At 37.5% G+C, this 16806-nt stretch overlaps 3 protein-coding genes across 6 annotated transcripts; 2 read left to right on the plus strand and 1 right to left on the minus strand.

Moving 5' to 3' along the window:
- Positions 1-601: 601 nt before the first annotated feature.
- LOC110842648 (acyl-CoA desaturase) lies at positions 602-9804 on the plus strand. Of its 4 annotated transcripts, none has more exons than XM_035847435.1 (10): positions 602-1116; positions 6454-6692; positions 6777-6933; positions 7004-7134; positions 7217-7422; positions 7494-7609; positions 7684-7753; positions 7824-7880; positions 8066-8093; positions 8551-9804. In XM_035847435.1, exons 2-10 carry the CDS (start codon positions 6492-6494, stop codon positions 8806-8808), a joined length of 1224 nt encoding a protein of 407 aa, XP_035703328.1. In that variant the 5' UTR covers positions 602-1116; positions 6454-6491; the 3' UTR covers positions 8809-9804. The 4 variants fall into 4 exon arrangements, with proteins under 4 accessions (XP_035703328.1, XP_021944119.1, XP_035703327.1 ...); XM_022088427.2 differs by having other exon boundaries at positions 603-1664; XM_035847434.1 differs by lacking the exon at positions 602-1116 and adding an exon at positions 5943-6370.
- A 177-nt stretch (positions 9805-9981) lies between these two features.
- LOC110845002 (organic cation transporter protein) lies at positions 9982-14119 on the plus strand. The gene is made up of 19 exons (XM_022091357.2): positions 9982-10138; positions 10202-10357; positions 10459-10560; positions 10627-11371; positions 11438-11541; positions 11605-11782; positions 11848-11915; positions 11994-12104; positions 12177-12273; positions 12343-12458; positions 12521-12559; positions 12628-12706; positions 12776-12828; positions 12902-12957; positions 13046-13068; positions 13132-13182; positions 13286-13390; positions 13462-13634; positions 13702-14119. The coding sequence occupies exons 1-19, from the start codon at positions 10095-10097 to the stop codon at positions 13916-13918; spliced, it is 2517 nt and encodes an 838-aa protein (XP_021947049.2). The 5' UTR covers positions 9982-10094; the 3' UTR covers positions 13919-14119.
- Positions 13955-16789, minus strand: LOC110845005 (innexin inx2). The gene is made up of 12 exons (XM_022091362.2): positions 15918-16789; positions 15813-15853; positions 15666-15747; positions 15518-15600; positions 15351-15447; positions 15125-15281; positions 15028-15064; positions 14862-14949; positions 14716-14780; positions 14612-14635; positions 14526-14542; positions 13955-14444 (listed from the first exon to the last, which is right to left on the minus strand). The coding sequence occupies exons 1-12, from the start codon at positions 16066-16068 to the stop codon at positions 14108-14110; spliced, it is 1179 nt and encodes a 392-aa protein (XP_021947054.1). The 5' UTR covers positions 16069-16789; the 3' UTR covers positions 13955-14107.
- Between the last annotated feature and the right edge of the window lie 17 nt (positions 16790-16806).

The raw sequence follows: 16806 nt of genomic DNA on the forward strand, positions 1-16806 counted from the left end.
GTTACTATTACTAGATTTCGATGAACCCAACCAAGGCAAGGGCAACACAGATGCATACATATTCCGCCAACACATCCCACCAGACTGCATCATTCTTACTTGTTCTTATGTACTTTTGTTGCCAACCAGAGAGACATAGTACACTTTATCTTCACAAAAAGTTAACACCATCATGCACACCGTAAAAAAAACATTCGTTCATAATAGGATCACCACTACACAATAAGTATGCAACTTACATGCAGAGATTCATGTACGATTCTGTTTCTTTCTGTACGGCTTAAAAAATTCATCTACCTACCACGAACTATGGCATCATCATCATCATCGTCAATATCGTCATAATATAATAGCTCAAAAATTCTAATCCCCTAAAAGTAAGCAAAGCACACGTTACTATACACAGAAGACACATTTACATTAACATCCGTTTGCCATACATTCACACTTTTTGTCTACTATTCCATTATGTTATACAACTCTTTTCTACAGCAGCAGTATGTACATGTGCATGTAGTGCATCATAGAATTGGTGTACACTCGCTAAAGCTACTTACTTCATGGGTTAAAATATTAGTACAATTTTTGTAGTGCATGGCGTGCGTGGCGTTTTGCACATATTCGAAATAATTTTTTTAGTCGGCTTAAGTAAAATATTCAATTCTGACAGAAAGAAGGATCATCAAATCGCATCGAATCTCTTTTGTACATGTCCTTCAGGTCTGGTCTTTGGGCTGGTTTGGTTCATCTGTAGGCAGATTATTATTCGCCCCTATCGTTTAATTCTGCTATGTGTAGGTAAGGTAGGTAGTGACGAAGACAAGTTAAGTATTACATAGGGCAGCGTCTCTTCTTCTCTGCCAGTACCGGTTTTGCCTGCCTGTAGTTGCATCGCATTGTGTTGGAGTCGATCGAGGCGAGGCATCTTATTATTATTTACTCGGATAATAATTTAGATAGTGGGGCTAGGGTTATAATACTTTCTTAAGGGGATATACACTAGATAGTTACTTACTACAAGGGACATTTCCTGTCTTGTGACTGTGAGCCCCAAGAGAAAAGTTGCTTGATTCAGTTACTGGCTGGCTGAGAGAAGAGATGAGAAGTTGAGGCCAAGTAAGCAATTTGCATTGGTAAAGTTACATTGAAAAGCGTAGAAATTGAAGTTTCGGAAATAGTTTCGCCAACGAGAAACCCAACACGAACGACCGATTCGATTTATCGTGTATCTATCAGAAGTGTGAATCTAACAAGAAAACTCGATCGTTAAATGGACATGAGAATTGTCACTAGTTTGTGGACACGACAAAAACATCAACAAATTGAAAATTGATTAGTCCTCCTTCGCAGTCGTGCAGAGTGTGCATGCGGTGAGAAAGAGAGAGCATTTCGGAAGAATAAAATAGTTACACAATCCATTTGCTGGATTCATTCGTCGTTCGCGTCTCCACAAAGTAATAAGCCAAAAGCTGCTTCTTTTTCCTTTTTCGGAGAAGAGAAAGCTGGTGATATTTGGATAGCAAGGTTGTCTTGTCAGTGGTGTGTGGTAGAAAAGTGCTGTTACAACAAGTGACAGTTGTGTGCCGGAACAACCACCTTGTCGCCTATTATTTCGTGTCTCTCCTCGCTCTGGCTGATAAATATTTTGTCAATTGCTGGATTGGGTAAGTATTAGGGGAGGGGGTTTCATAATTGATAAGGTGTACGTACGTATTATCATTAGGAGAACTTGGAATTGTGACAGGGCATACAATTTTTGTACAAGGTTCAGCGGATTGTTAGCATTATTGGGTTGGAAATTCCTACTTGGATCAAATTTCTGAGGAGGGTAAAATTTATTTACCTTTCATTTGCCATGCATCGATAATTTGTGTTCCACACGGAAAAGGAAGTTGTAGGTAGTTTGAAAGGATATTTTTAGGGTGGGATGAGATGAATGTGTTTGGCAAAATACCGGCTATAATTAACACCTGTAGAGTGGAATAATAATTAAATGTATTCGTTAACCATGATTTTACAGAAAAGGAACAAGTGTAACTTGACTTCTGTACTTTAAATTGCACGATTTGACGATTTAACTAGTTTGCTACTGTTGTATTACAAATGAGTTAGGTTGATTTGGCATGCAGAACTCATTTACTATTAATAATAGTCGTCTTCTTTTGATAAAGTTGCAGACTAAGATTTTTTGATAATAATTTGACAGATAATTATGCTTAAATATTCTTGAAATACTAAATCAACTACTACTCACACCATGATCAAAAAAACAGCTTGGGATTTCCAAGGAGAAAGTTGACTGCCAGACCTACCTTAATTAACTAAAAAATTGCATTATTATGCGGCGCTTATCTCCTAGTGTGTACACACATAAAAAATTTATTGTATTTATTTATCAATTGATAAAAAATCGGCTCAAACTGTTTTTTTGTACTGGCCATGTCATGCATGTGATGCAGCCCTAATCGCGTGAATGACTCATAGTTCATTCAATTGATTTAAATTGAGTTAATAACACTATTACTTGTTTGTCTTTGGGTAAAGAGTTGAGATTACAACAAATTTTGAGTACTTGGGTGATGAAAAACTACGACAAAATAACTGATATTATGTGCTGTCCATCAAAACAGTAAAAAAGAGAAAGACCTGATGGTTGGTTGTGATAATTTTCTTAAAAGAACAGTTATACTATTTTATCAGTTACCTACAATTACGTCTCATTCAGCTAACTGATCAAACTTGACCCGTTTATCGTTTTACTTAATTAGCACTTTACAACTAACTAGAAGAAACTTCTATCTAGCTAGGAGTTAGCCAACCATGCAAATTTACTGCATTGTTTCGCACAGCATGTTTCTGGAGGATTGTTATTAACTGGGTGATGATGATTGTCACTTGAGTTAAAACAAAAGAAAATTAAAGTTGTGAAAACGGAAATGTGATAAAATAAGTGGTATGTCATTTCGTCATTTAGATTATCTCATACATGATTCACGAAATCCCCAAAATCTTCAAATGCATATGACATTAACCACAATCGTAATGTTTATATTTATGTTTTTTGTCGCCAAACACATTTGTCAAAAGACGAGGTTAATTTATTTGGATTAAGGTAGAAAAAGGAACGTGTTTAACTTTGGTCTCCTTGAAGGATGATGAGAGGTGAGCATAATGACCTGCTGCTGCTGTTGTAAAGAAAGGATTCGTTTGTGTCATTTAATAGTTTAATGGCTTTATCAGAATCGAGATTATAGTAATCATGTGCAGATATCTTGCGACAAGTTTTGCTCGCTGATAGGGCAGACATAGGTATTTCTTGTGAAGAGGGGCCAAGGTGTGTGCGAAGTGACATGTTTTTAAGATAATTTTCTTATAATAGTATTATAACGCACATAGATATTAGTTAGTACTTTATGATGATGGTGATCACAGGGATTTCCGTTTTGGTCAAACAAAGCTTTCAGGCAGGTGTGAATCACACGTAACACGCTATTACAAGTAGTAATAAAAAATAATCAATAATATTTACGAGGACCAGGTCAATGTCTATCTCTTTATGACGCAGAGGGTTCTTCAAGTCATGCGGATGTCGTGTGATCAGATCATTCGCATTTGAATTTGAGTCAGGTTTGCATTAAGGAGATTATTATTTTATTTCAGAATGGCAATTTGCCATCAGTTCTGGATTGCAATTATAATTCCTGTATAAATACAGGTGGTTTAGGTGTATGAAACTTTTACAGCTGCAATTCACAATGGAAAAGATTAATGAGTCATTATATTTTAAACCTCTCATTATTTGCATATTGACTGGAATGAAATGATCAAAGTTCAAACTCTATGCATACATATGCACTGATTATTTGTATGGGTTGCGTTGCGTTTATTTACCCACCGATCAAGTTTAAACCGAATTTCACTAGAGGGTTGCAAATTAAATAATTATTTAAAGTGCATCGTTATAGACGTCAATTCAATTCCAGGAACAGATTTCTCCAAGTTTTTCTACTTATTTTAAAGAAGGGGGATACTTTATTAAATGCTATAATATTTTCTCCTCTCAACAAATATGCATATTCCTATGCAGAATGCATACATAATGTTTTGCGTGGCACCTACATACACGTAATATTTTAGGTTAATCAGTATAATGATGTAATCTTGCCACATTTACATTTGTACAACTATGCTTCTTCTTGATTACCTTGAGAGCAAAGTCTATAATTTGGTTTGGTTGGTCAGCGTCAACCACTAACCGAACCCAACTTTGAACTTTCTTGCTCCTGCTTCCACGCCATATTTATGTATTAGCCGGTCATGGTCATGATAATAATATGATGATGCATTTTGAAGAAAACCTGTAATATTAATTTGATTTGTCATGCAATATGTGTAGAACCTACATATTCCCATCGATTGTGTATTTATATTGAATTTATGATTGCTACATATTATTTTCTAAGCTGAAATTTATGCTGTTTACACATTTTTTTAAAGTTTACGTGATTTTACGTTCCATTTTTGCACGGTTGCTTTAATAGCTAATCGTCAGTTCAATGTATGAATGCACCATTGTTCAGCTATCTGATGTGTCCTCACGTCAAAAACTGGATGTGATGTTCTGAATTTTTCATTCTTGACGGCTCGGCAATTTTAGACAATTGGTAATACATACGTATGTACATAGATGGATCGTTTTTGGTAGGTAGCTGTCTTGCCATTATTAACTTGATTCACAAAAGCAATTACTTAGCTTGGCTCGAATATGGTTCGATTTTTCTCAATTTTGCTTATGACAAATTAAATACTTGCACGAACATTCAACATTCATTGTGTGCAACATTTCCGTCCAAAATGCACACGAGTTGCTGCCTTAATTGCCTCCGATAGCTGTGAATCATATGAAATATTCTATATATTTGCTAATAGTTTCCGATAATTAGTAGTCCACCGCTAAACTTAACGTCAACAGAAGAGTCTCATGTTTTTAATGTTGCAATTTATAGGATGATTAGAACCTTTTATCTAATTGACACAGGAGAAGGTCGTTAGACTTGTGTCATGTGGTAATAATTTTGCATTTCGATAACTTTTAGACGATGCACCTTAAATTCTAAACCAACAGGTTCCATTTTCAAGTTTTTTTTAAGATAAGAAAAAAACATAATATGCAGAAATTGCAGTCTAATTTTGTGTAATCGTAAACTTGACCGATGACATAATGTGCTGACATTTAACTAGTTTGGTTGGGAGTATGAGGTATCTTTCTTTTTGCCAAATGTGTTGATATGTTGACTCATATACGTTGGATTTGCATTGTGCATCATAGAGTTGGATATATGTAATACATAATTCTATTATGCATGCACCCTCTAGTTTTGTGTATGAAATAACTGCAACTCTCATTAATAATTGCTGGAATATAGAACGTTATCATTAAAAGGCCATTAGGCGGTGATCATCAATGATTGGCACACAAATACAATAACAAATGTACTGCTAGTACTGCATGAATTCTACACGTGTGAAATCCGTGCTCTAATGTTATCGATTATTATTAAGTGGGGAACCACTTTATGTCCTTGGTCTGTCCGTCCGTCTGCGTATATCCTGAAGCTCTCAGACATGTTATCAATGTGCATTTGAAACCCTGTCGTCGTGTTTGTCGTCGGCAAGTATTTTAAAGCTCTGGAACATGATAGTGGGATTGGCATGGGATAATTATGAGCCGGGACATATATTTTTAGGACCTTGCGATGCGGCACAACACGGTCGTAAAAAAGTCAAGAGCTATTTCGAGGTACCTTAGACTAGTATTCAAAGATGGATTACATATTTGGAATGCATATTTGGTTTTATTATCAGATTTTATCAGATATTTATCAGATTTACTTTTTTATATTCCGTTTTTACAAATTATGTATTGTGAGGTGATTGGACGAATGAATGAACGAAATATGCTGATCATTAGCAAACTGTGCATGTTGCTTCTAGTACAGCGGTACTAACTATCTAGATGAGACGAATTTACCAATACTTGATAGCTCAAAGTTGGCACATGCAGTTGGAATTATGGCACTTCTTCGCATTTCGCTTATTTATTAGAGTCCATTCCCCAATAAGTGGTCTGGCTGATAAAATGTCCACCTTTGAATCTTATCCGACCTTGCTAACTTCTTGAATAAATGAATAGCAGACCGAGTGCATCAGTACCCCATTCACTCACTCACCATCCCCATGGTCATATTTGCATAAATATTGGCTTCTCTCTAAACTCAAGCTAAAATTAATCAAGACTTTCACATTCACTTTGATTTATACGTATAAATGGGTTTGTGAGTGGAGTGATAAGTCCCAGGTTTAGCACATAGTAAATTATTTAAAATATTTGTCTGTAGTAATAGTAACATTTCCGTGCATATATAAAAGTGACAAATTTATCAATTTTTGCAGATAGTTACTTATAATTCAATCCACCAACCTCTGGAATAATGTCGCCTGTACCCACATCGACTAAGACGCTGACGGCGTCTGAAGATTTGACGCCGGATGTGTCCATCAAATCGAATGGAATATCGAACGGAAAAGGGAAAGTGATCAGCAATGGGAACGGTGTTAAGAACGGATATTCAAACGGGGTGCAAAAACCCAAAGTCAAATTCTATGAAGGAATACATAAAGATTTTGTCAAGGTTCGTGGTACAGTAAAATGACTTACATATATTGAGAAAACTGATCATAAGTATTATTTATAATTCTGATTGGCTAATTTACAGTGTCAAAGTCCGGAAGAGGAGGAATTGATGTATGCTAACACTCCTGTGAAAATCGTATGGAGAAACGTTGCCATCTTTGCCTACTTGCATGCTTTTGCTGCCTATGGAGCTTACCTTTGGTTAAGTGGCCAAGTGATGTGGCAAACATTCCTTTGGGGTGAGTATCAAAAACTGTGATTGTATTTTCAGTCCATATTCATATTCTGAAAGGTTTGTGAATTTCATAGGTTTCCATTACTATATCATGAGTGGGTTTGGAATCACTGCGGGGACTCATCGCTATTGGGCCCATAAATCGTACAAAGCGAAAATGCCTCTACAAATTTTTCTTGCCTACATGCAAACCATTGCATTCCAGGTATTCACAGGAATCAATAATGAAATCTATTTTCGCATCATTAAGCATTAAAATTCGTTTATTGTTCTGCTCTTAATTACAGAACAGCATCCACGAATGGTGTCGAGATCATCGACTTCACCACAAATACACCGAGACCAACGCGGACCCCCACAATGCGAAGCGGGGCTTCTTTTTCGCCCACATGGGGTGGTTAATGGCAAGGAAGCATGAGGCGATCAAGATTAAAGGAAAGGGACTGGACATGTCGGACTTGGAAGCTGACCCAGTTGTTATGTTTCAAAAGAAGTAATTAAACAGTATACCCACCTTATGTATCTATGAATTTTATGTACTTATTGGTTGGTATTCATGTTTAGATGGTACCTTCTGCTCGTTTTGTTTGGATGTTTTGTAATTCCAACGTTGGTCCCTTGGATCTTTTGGGGAGAATCTCTCAAAGTGGCGTTCTTCTTTGCTGCAATGTTCCGATATTGTGAGTATACATACAGAATGCATATGATATGAATTTAGTAACAGCATACGAATTTTATAATTTCTTTATTAAAGGCGCCACTCTACATTGCACTTGGTTAGTGAATTCAGCAGCACATTTGTGGGGACCAAGACCTTATGATAAGTGAGTTATAGAACTATTTTGAAAACAAGTAAAGAAACCTAATTATATTTTCCCTGTGAAATACTTCCAGTCGAATCAACCCTGCCGAGAACAAGACAGTATCCTGGTGGGCATTTGGTGAAGGCTGGTAATTATGCAATAAATTAATTGTTATTACGTTTAACAGTGGGCACGGAAGCGTAGGGACACTGTTTCTCTGTCCCCATGAACCCCTACTTCCCCTACCCTGCAATTTTAATGTTCCCTGATGTCCCCAAGGCTTCCGCGGCCACTGATGCTTAATACAAGAGTCTAAAACACCTTAATTTGCAGGCATAACTATCATCACGTGTTCCCTTGGGTGGGTGTGGTTACTGTGGGTGGGGTCTTAGAGTGAAAAGTTGTGGCAGAACATGGTAGCATTAATTTTGCAACGTCAAAAAAATATATATTTCCTAAAAATGGTGTACAATTAAAGACTGATATGAGTATAAGTAACAAAAATTGTTTTTACCCTCTCGTTACCTCTGGGTCACCAGTTAAGGGCCTTTAAAAGACGTTTGACCTTTTAGATGCCCTTAACTGGTGACCCAGAGGTCACACGACGGTAAAAACATTTTTTGTTACTTATACTCATATCAGTCTTTAATTGTACACCATTTTTAGGAAATATATTTTTGCCAGTGATTTTGCAAAATTAATACTACCATGTGGTGTCAAAACTTTTCACTCTAAGACCCCCACCAACAGTAAATATTCGCATTATATACAATAATAAAATGTCCTTGCATTAAAATATTGTCGTCTCTTCCTTACAGGATTACAAGACTGCCGAAGTTGGAGTTTACCGATACAATTTTTCTGCAGCTTTTATAGATTTCTTTGCAAAAATTGGATGGGCTTATGACCTGAAAACCGTTCCTGAACACATTGTTAAAGCTCGCGTTGCCCGAACTGGAGATGGAACTCATGAGGAATTTCATGGAGGGCCATGGGGTTGGGGTGACAATGACATTGCCGTCGAAGCTGTCGAGGTCACGGAAACTCTTTATGCTCAAGACAAAAAATCCGAGTAAAGAAGAATATTATACCAAATTTTATTTGCTATCCTCGTCGTCTCATTAATTACAAAATACAAAACTTATTGTAATTCTATTCTAATCAAACTCTGGCTTTTGTGATTATACTACGTTCGACCTTGTCACAAAAAAACTTAAAAACTGCCAGTTTAATCTGTGGATAAAATTACTGCCTGTTAAATATGTACACACATTCTGCTATCTCTATATTCCTACACTATAAAAACTAACAAAAAAACAAGCTATCTTATTTTGTTGGTTACCACTACATATAAGTAAAAAAAGGTACTATTAATAGTTTACGTAGTACTGATTCTTGTAAAATTATTAGCGTGTAGCCATCAAACTTGTTAAACATTCCAAGCCCAAATGTACTCAGTTTTCTATTTGACTCGGTACTCGGTTGGGAATGACTTCAAAGACTAAACTTTGAAACATTTGATTGTCAAAGTTCATTAAATGTGGTGCAAAGTAAAACATACCGACCTTTCTTAACTGGCCATTATATATCTGATCTAAAGAACGTGTTTACAACGAGTTCTGGTAAGAAATAGTTTTTGAGAGATTTTTTTTGTTATTTAACTTTGACAAAATACTGGTGTTCGAGGACAATCATAATGCTTTAAAAAAATGAAAGCTGAATAGATGAATGTATTCGCACCTATATAATAATTATTAATTAGTTGTGTTATAATATTTAAAACCTCTAGCTTTATTCCGTAGTTTTAAAAATGACTAGTAGTTTATAAAAGTTGTTGTTAATTAGTTAATCATCTTGAGTTGTTGAAATGATACTGGACCATGTAATGTATTTATACGTGTGATGCTGATTTAACGATGGTGATTGCATAATGTGGATCTGAAATAAGATACAAATATATGTACATATTATAAAGAAAGGTGGTGTAAAACATGTTGTGCTTTCCATACCAGTGATTTCACTCTCTTCCTATGAAAAAATGGTTAATAAAAATATATGTGAAATTAATTATACCCCAGTCATAATCATAATTTGTCACACTTAATTGGTCAGACTGACCGCTTTTCACTGATAAGTAGAAAATACATACTCTGACAAAATGTTATGTGTATAAATTAAGCCATGTTTTTTCCTATTGGTTTGCTGGAATTTTGATATTTCCTGCCAATGAAACCCACATCCGGTGATGCATGCAATTAGCCAAGACATCAGTTATTCATGGGCTTTCTGTATAATTAAAATTACTTGGAATCATTTAATACAATACATTTTTTCTGGACAAATTTTTCTAAAATCCTTCAAAATGTTGGATTTTGACGAAATGTTGGTGAAAGTGGGGGAGTTTGGGTAAGGAAATTCTTCTTGCCATACACCTATTTGCTAATTAAGATATACGATCTTTCGTAATAGGATCTATCAGAAGGCCCTCTTCGCCTTCCAGGCCCCTTTCTGCATCTTTGTCACGTTCGTCCTCTTTGGCCAACTTTTCATGACGCTCTACCCGGCGAATATCTGGTGCAATAGTCACTTTAACTGCACGACAGGAAACTTGACGGCTGCTCAGCGGTAATAAAAATGAATTTCATTCAATGGCTCAAGATTTACATAATTTCGGCTTGATAAGTCGTGGTGAAAATAATGATAAGTAAAAAAAACATACTTTTCAGGCACAACTTTTCCTTCTCGTACACTGGGAGAAATCCAAATCCATGCTTTTTCCATAACATTGATGCCTCCTTCGTGATCGACATTGTCAACAGGATCAATAGGTATGCAGTTTATGGTCAAATGCTCCTCCTCGCGTTGAAAATAATGCCAGATTTTTTATTACTAAGGGATCGAGATAATTGCAACGGGCTTCCCTGCAATTATACTTATGGTGCTCAAGATCCTACAGCACCTCTCCTCCCAAACAACCCCACCCCTCCAGGTGCTAGACCACCAGATAATATTTACGGCGACAGGGAACTTCGTCAATATGGAGGTGGTGGAAATTCATGGCGTGATAAGGGTAACTACTACCAGCCTCCAATAACCACAACCACCACTGGTCGGTACCACTACCAGTGGGGCAATGACCATGAGTCCACAGAGGACTGGGAGACCGCCACTGAACAACCCACCACACCCAATACTTGGGGAAGACCAACGCCCCAATGGTCACGACAGTGGAGCACCGGCACGCCCCCAGGACGTACAACGAAAACCACGGAGAGATGGAGAAGTAGCAGTGCTACACGATTTCCAGATCGTCAAGGTAGTCGACAAACGACGACGTCCAGAAGTCGAGGCCCCCCTCTACCTCCAACCTCGGGACAACTTGGGGGGATGGTTGTAGGACCCGTGTTACCCTTTTCTGATAATGCTACCTGTGACTCCTTCGTTGATATTACGCTTCGGAACAATCGGAGTCGCATCTTTTTCCCAGAGTTGTTTCCCAACATGACCGGCCCAAACACCACTCATGTCAGACCTTTCCTGCCCTACCGAAGTCCAGCGTATCTCCCAGTTAACGAATGTGAGAACGTAACGTGGGATAGGATCCGGAGTGGCGTTCCTTACGACACTATCGTGACCGAGGTCAGCATAGTTTTTAAATATGAAGATCATTTTTTTAAGCGTTACTAAAATTGCGTAAAAACACAGGGTGGCTGGTGGTGCAATGCGGACAGTCGTACAACTGCGGCACAGGCCGTTTTCTTCCTGGGGGCCATAGTGGGAGGTTTTGTCATTGGTTTCATAGCAGACAGGTTAATACAGGAGTAAAATTTACCAAATTTTAGTACGTTATACACTTTCCTTATGTAAAACAGTTTTGGTCGAGTTCCTGCCCTTGTGCTGGCGAATTTGCTGGGTGCAATTGGAGGAGCGTTGAGCGTCGTCTCGACCGATTTTTATCTCTTCATGTTTTTTCGATTTATTACGGGAATGGCGTTTGACAATTGCTTTACCATGATGTATATCTTGGTCCTTGAGTTTTGTGGACCACAGGTTTTTTTCAAACTATTTAAGTACTCTGTACACATAAATCGTAATTTAACGGCCTTATCTTGCAGTATCGGACGCTTGTTGCCAATTTAAGTATTGCCGTGTTTTATACTATGGGGACCTTGATCTTGCCCTGGTTTGTTTTTCAAAAATGATTTTTCCAACTATAATTTTTTGAGGAGTTGATGAGGAGAGTTCTATTTTCTGAAAAAAGGCTGGCTGTGTGGATTAGAAACTGGCGAGTTTACGGACTAGTTATCTCTCTTCCAATGCTACTTGGGCTCTCTGCAATTTTCCTGGTTCCTGAAAGTGCTCGTTGGCTCCTGTAATTGTGTACTTAAGTTAAAAATGGTTACAAAATGAATAAAAGATAACAATGCATAACTCTTCTGTTCAGGTCCAAAGGACGGACTAAGGAGGCGACCGATATTCTGAGAAGTTTTGCCAAAGTCAATCGGAAAAAGGTGGATGAGAGGGTTTTCGTAGAGTTTGAGGTATTCATTTAGAAAGTAATTTTATCGACTAATTAATCATGGTTGACTATCGTAATAAAATAATTATAGTCCGACGCTAAAAAATTGTACGACGAAATGCAAGCAGACGATGAAGAAGAATCGTTTACAGCTGCACTAAAGACGCCACGACTCCGAAGAACGTTCATTCTTTTGGTTTTAATTTGGTATGCAATCACAAGAATTAGTTTCTGGAGGTAGGATAATTGAACTTAATTTATTGTTCTAGGGCTATAATTGCTCTTGTCTATGATGGCCATTCCAGGAAGTATAGAGTCATAAATTAAAGTACCCAATCTGCATACTACTCAAGACTAAAAAATAAATATTTCTTAGCATTCTCAACTTGGCTGATGAAAACTGGAACGTCTTCTGGATGTTTACCATCGCTTCGATGACAGAATTTCCGGCAGATGTAAATGAAAATTTTAAAGAATATCTATCTTCATATTTTTCATATCAAAAATAAATTTTAAATAAATAGATGATGCTGATTTTCACTCTCGACCGATTTGGACGTAGGTGGCTTTCATTCGGGTAAGATTTTGATAGCTGTGAACGTTCGGGCCCTCGTCGATGGGGGCTCATGTCCTTCTCCCCTTTCTTTCAGGTCTTTGACTATGTCTGGCGCAGCTTCGATTATTGCGGCTACGATTCCACGACAAAGTAAGTCTTTTACGTTAAATATGGCGAGACGCCAGTATTCATGCATCTTGATCGATTTTAATTAATGTATGTAACAATGTCCTGACAGTGAGGACGCTTGGACTCGTGATGGTGAGATCTGCACTTTATTTTATTGATGAACCTAATTAACTTATTGGTTTTATTGATAATTAGGCCATCATAAGTCGATTCTTCGTCAACGTCGCATTCAACATTGGTTTACAGGTAGACAATATCGTTAAACATTTGATTTATACGACCACATTCAGTACTCAGGAAAATATTGTATTTACAATTTAATATATGATGTTTGCCTATTTTCCGAAAGTACGCGGCCGAGCTCCTCCCAACCGTTATCAGGGCGCAAGGAGTCAATGCAATTCACATCATGGGTTACGTCGCCTCCATTATTTCGCCTTTTGTGGCCCTAATTGTAACACAGTCATAAAAATGAACACGATAGAGATTTTTTTAAAATATGACGGTTTCAAATCCTCCAAATAGGGACGGACTAACCCAGCCCTGAGTTTAATTTTACTGGGTGCTTTTGCCATAGTTGGGGGATGTCTTTCCCTCTTTTTGTCCGAAACTTTAGGCGAGGATTTGCCCAATACATTAGAAGAAGCGGAAGCTTTTGGAATCAATCAAAGTTTTTGGAATTGTCCAATTTGTGCAAAGTACTTAAATTATTCGCTATTTTTGCCTTATCAATATTTTCTACACTTTATTTTTGTAACTTTTCAGACCCAAGGATGACGAACACGGTCAAATAGAAGAGCCCCCAAATCCGGAAGTAGTCCGGAGGAACAACTTGCGTTCCACCATGCGTGGAGAGACTTATCGAAGTTCTATCATTTCAAACTCTTCACGAGGAAGTAGGCCCGGAGTACCGTTTGTCAGCCGAAATCCAAACACGGCTGCTCCCACTGAGACGACTAAATTGCGGAGGATAACTCATTAAAATTTAACGTTGATATTTAATTTTAGTTTCAATTTCTTAAAAATTTGAAGTGCAATTTATTTATTTTCCGTTTGATATTGTCGTAAAAAATAAGGCCATCGAGAATATTATCACTGAATTGAATCTTTCTTCCTTCTTCTTCTTCTTGATTGTCGTGTAATTGTTAGCAATTCAATAAATTATTGTTAATTACAACCTTTCGATGATACTGTTTATGGATTGCTTTGGATCCGAATCTTTCCTCAAAATGGACGCCTTGGTGAGCGACTTTTTCTCGTCGTCGTCCGTCCCGTGGTGGACAAGTTCTTGGAGTAGCTCACTGAATACGATGGGATTTAGATTTTCGCCAAGTTTGTAGAGAAGAAAAAAGTCGCCGTAGCTCATCTTGAGGTCGTCAAGATCGTATCCTTTCCTCATCCGGACGTGTCGCAGGAGGAGTCTGGCACGGAGTGGGGGAATGCAGACTGTGATGAGACGGTAGATGAGGTTTATGCCGGAAAGCAGACCCAGAAGTAAGAACCAGAACCTGCGTATTTAAAATAAAGGTGGGTGAAAGTGGGGTGAAAGTTGATCGAAATTAAGTTTTTTTGTGAGATACTCTACTCACCAGAGGAAGATGTAGATCTAAAGATATAAAATTAGTTAATTAATTAAATTGATTAATATACGTTTATTTAGTAAATATGTATGTACCTTCTCATTGAGTATATTAATTGGCTAGAAAAAGCAGAAATTTAAGCTATTTTAAATTGGGTCTATTTTTAAAAAGTGGTGAACTTTTATTAGTCAAAGCTTACCAAGATGCACAATAAGTCATACTCGACTGAATTGAAAGCTGGACCTCCAGTAGACAATCGACATGCTTAAAAAATTAAGAATTCAGATTAGATGATTTATCTTATATTTTTTGTAAGAGTTGGCCAAACTGTTGGTCATAGTTTACCTGTAACGACTGGAAAGACTCTGGCAAGTTCGTCATGTCTGGAGTACGGTCGCTTTTGTGTTAGGTTGAACAGGTTCAAGCCGTAGTTCTGGTGGTACAAATTATGGGAATAGGTTTTTATTTAAATGAATTGATCTATGTATCTAAAAAATGTATGGATTCTGACCGAGAATTCATAATTGAGAAAGACATTGGTCCAGTACCTATTTTCAAAAAACATTAGTTACATTACAATGATGTACATTTGATTCCTGAGCTAGTACATTTGCCAAATGACGTTGAGAAAGTTGAGCACTTCGCATCCGATGTACTGGAAGGAGTAGAGCGTGTGGTGACCTCGGTTAGGGGCAAAATATCGAAGAATTGCTGCCTTTTCCTTGGACACTTTTTCCTCATCGCTTAAAACTCTGAGATTCAGATCTATAAAAAATTATGCGAAAGTATATAAGTTTTTGCAAACTCCGATTTGTGCTTTACTCATTTACATACCTGCAACGAGCATCTTTATTCGTCCTCGATCACAAAATTTCCAAATCCAGTATGGAATGTAGAAAAATCCTCCTTGCATAAACAGCACCGCCCACACCTATGATGACGCATTTTGAAACTTAAGCACGTTGCAAATCGGTATAAATTGATCGATGCTATAAATTTACCCATTGATAATAGGTGTGATATATGCGTGGGTCATCACCATCCACGGCTGGACGAATTCCAGGGGATACATCGGATTCTTCGACTATAAATGACATCAGAAACACATATTCCAAAAATCTGCGAAATGCCCCATTAATTTTCCTTTACCTGCTTCATAACCCCACTTTCCATCATCGTCTAATCTCCCCCTGGTAAATGTGGAATGGATCCAGCAATATTTGTCCGCAATCTTGTAATCAACAATCCAAACTTATTCACACATTTTACCAATGCCCAGATATTTCTAAACCTCACATTTTTTATGTCTGCCGAAGATATGCAATCTATCGGATCTCCTAAAATTCATGAGAAAAGTGAGACACTTCATTCTGAAAACATTTGTTGTTCCCATTAATTTACCAAGATACTGTCGAGACGTGACCAGGATGGACAACCCCACCAAAATAACCACGGTCACCTTTGTGTGAAGAGTGAACACGAGATTCGTTGTTCTCACATGGCGATAATTCACTCGGACCAATTCCTTTAAATTTTTCCAAATATCGAACATGTTTCACTTTTTCCAATCTCAACTTATCAATTTTAGAAATCTCAGGTACTAATCTCAAGACATTAAGAACTGATTATATGTCTATATACTTCACATTTCCGTTATAAAAGCCTCCGTGTGTGTTCTTACGAACCGGAATTAATTAAATCACTCCTGTTTAATGGAAAATTGCATAATTGGTGCATACACCTTCCCTTAAATCCTGTCACTTTTGTGTACACAAAAACTTAAACCCACCACAAACTGGTAACAACAACTAACCAACAACAACGCTACCCACTACTGCTGGTTGGCAAAAAAAGATGACCATTTTATGGACCTCAGGAAAACACAGACCTCATGTATTCACTCACCCACACCAACTCCAATCCTTACAAAAATTCTACGCAACTTTTCTCCTTCAACATTTTAAAACCAACAAATAAATACGGTTTGGTATCCACCATCCCATTAGGTCGACCCCATAATAAAATAAATGCTGTTAAGTTGCTCATGAGTGGGACTGAGTGAGATTTGGCATTTGCTAATCTCAGTCAAAGTCGTCGAGAGATGTAAACTAAAACAGTGTCAGTGTCAAACGGAGTGAGGAGATCGTGGTTGTTGTTGTGGGTCCATCGTGGTTGGTCGAATTACGGGAATAGAACTAAAATCTCTATCCATTCAAGCAAAATCCCGACGAGGAATGAGACGAGAGAATGAGAGAAGTGATGCAAAAAATCGTTCTGAATCATCCACAGT

The sequence above is a fragment of the Folsomia candida genome, unplaced genomic scaffold (genome assembly GCF_002217175.1).
Source record: "Folsomia candida strain VU population unplaced genomic scaffold, ASM221717v1 Fcan01_Sc002, whole genome shotgun sequence".
In the NCBI taxonomy this organism is placed as follows: domain Eukaryota; kingdom Metazoa; phylum Arthropoda; class Collembola; order Entomobryomorpha; family Isotomidae; genus Folsomia; species Folsomia candida.

Excerpts from the sequence above, each read along its gene's own strand:
- LOC110845002 (XM_022091357.2), top strand. The coding sequence starts at position 10,095 with ATGTTGGATTTTGACGAAATGTTGGTGAAAGTGGGGGAGTTTGG. Across the intron at positions 13,069-13,131 it reads GGACGCTTGGACTCGTGATG|GCCATCATAAGTCGATTCTT; the intron begins GTGAGATCTGCA and ends ATTGATAATTAG. Across the intron at positions 13,183-13,285 it reads CATTCAACATTGGTTTACAG|TACGCGGCCGAGCTCCTCCC; the intron begins GTAGACAATATC and ends ATTTTCCGAAAG.
- LOC110842648 (XM_035847435.1), top strand. The coding sequence starts at position 6,492 with ATGTCGCCTGTACCCACATCGACTAAGACGCTGACGGCGTCTGAAGAT. Across the intron at positions 6,934-7,003 it reads GTGGCAAACATTCCTTTGGG|GTTTCCATTACTATATCATG; the intron begins GTGAGTATCAAA and ends TGAATTTCATAG. Across the intron at positions 8,094-8,550 it reads ATCATCACGTGTTCCCTTGG|GATTACAAGACTGCCGAAGT; the intron begins GTGGGTGTGGTT and ends TCTTCCTTACAG.
- LOC110845005 (XM_022091362.2), bottom strand. The coding sequence starts at position 16,068 with ATGTTCGATATTTGGAAAAATTTAAAGGAATTGGTCCGAGTGAATTAT. Across the intron at positions 15,448-15,517 it reads ATCACACCTATTATCAATGG|GTGTGGGCGGTGCTGTTTAT; the intron begins GTAAATTTATAG and ends GCGTCATCATAG. Across the intron at positions 14,636-14,715 it reads ATGACTTATTGTGCATCTTG|CCAATTAATATACTCAATGA; the intron begins GTAAGCTTTGAC and ends TGCTTTTTCTAG.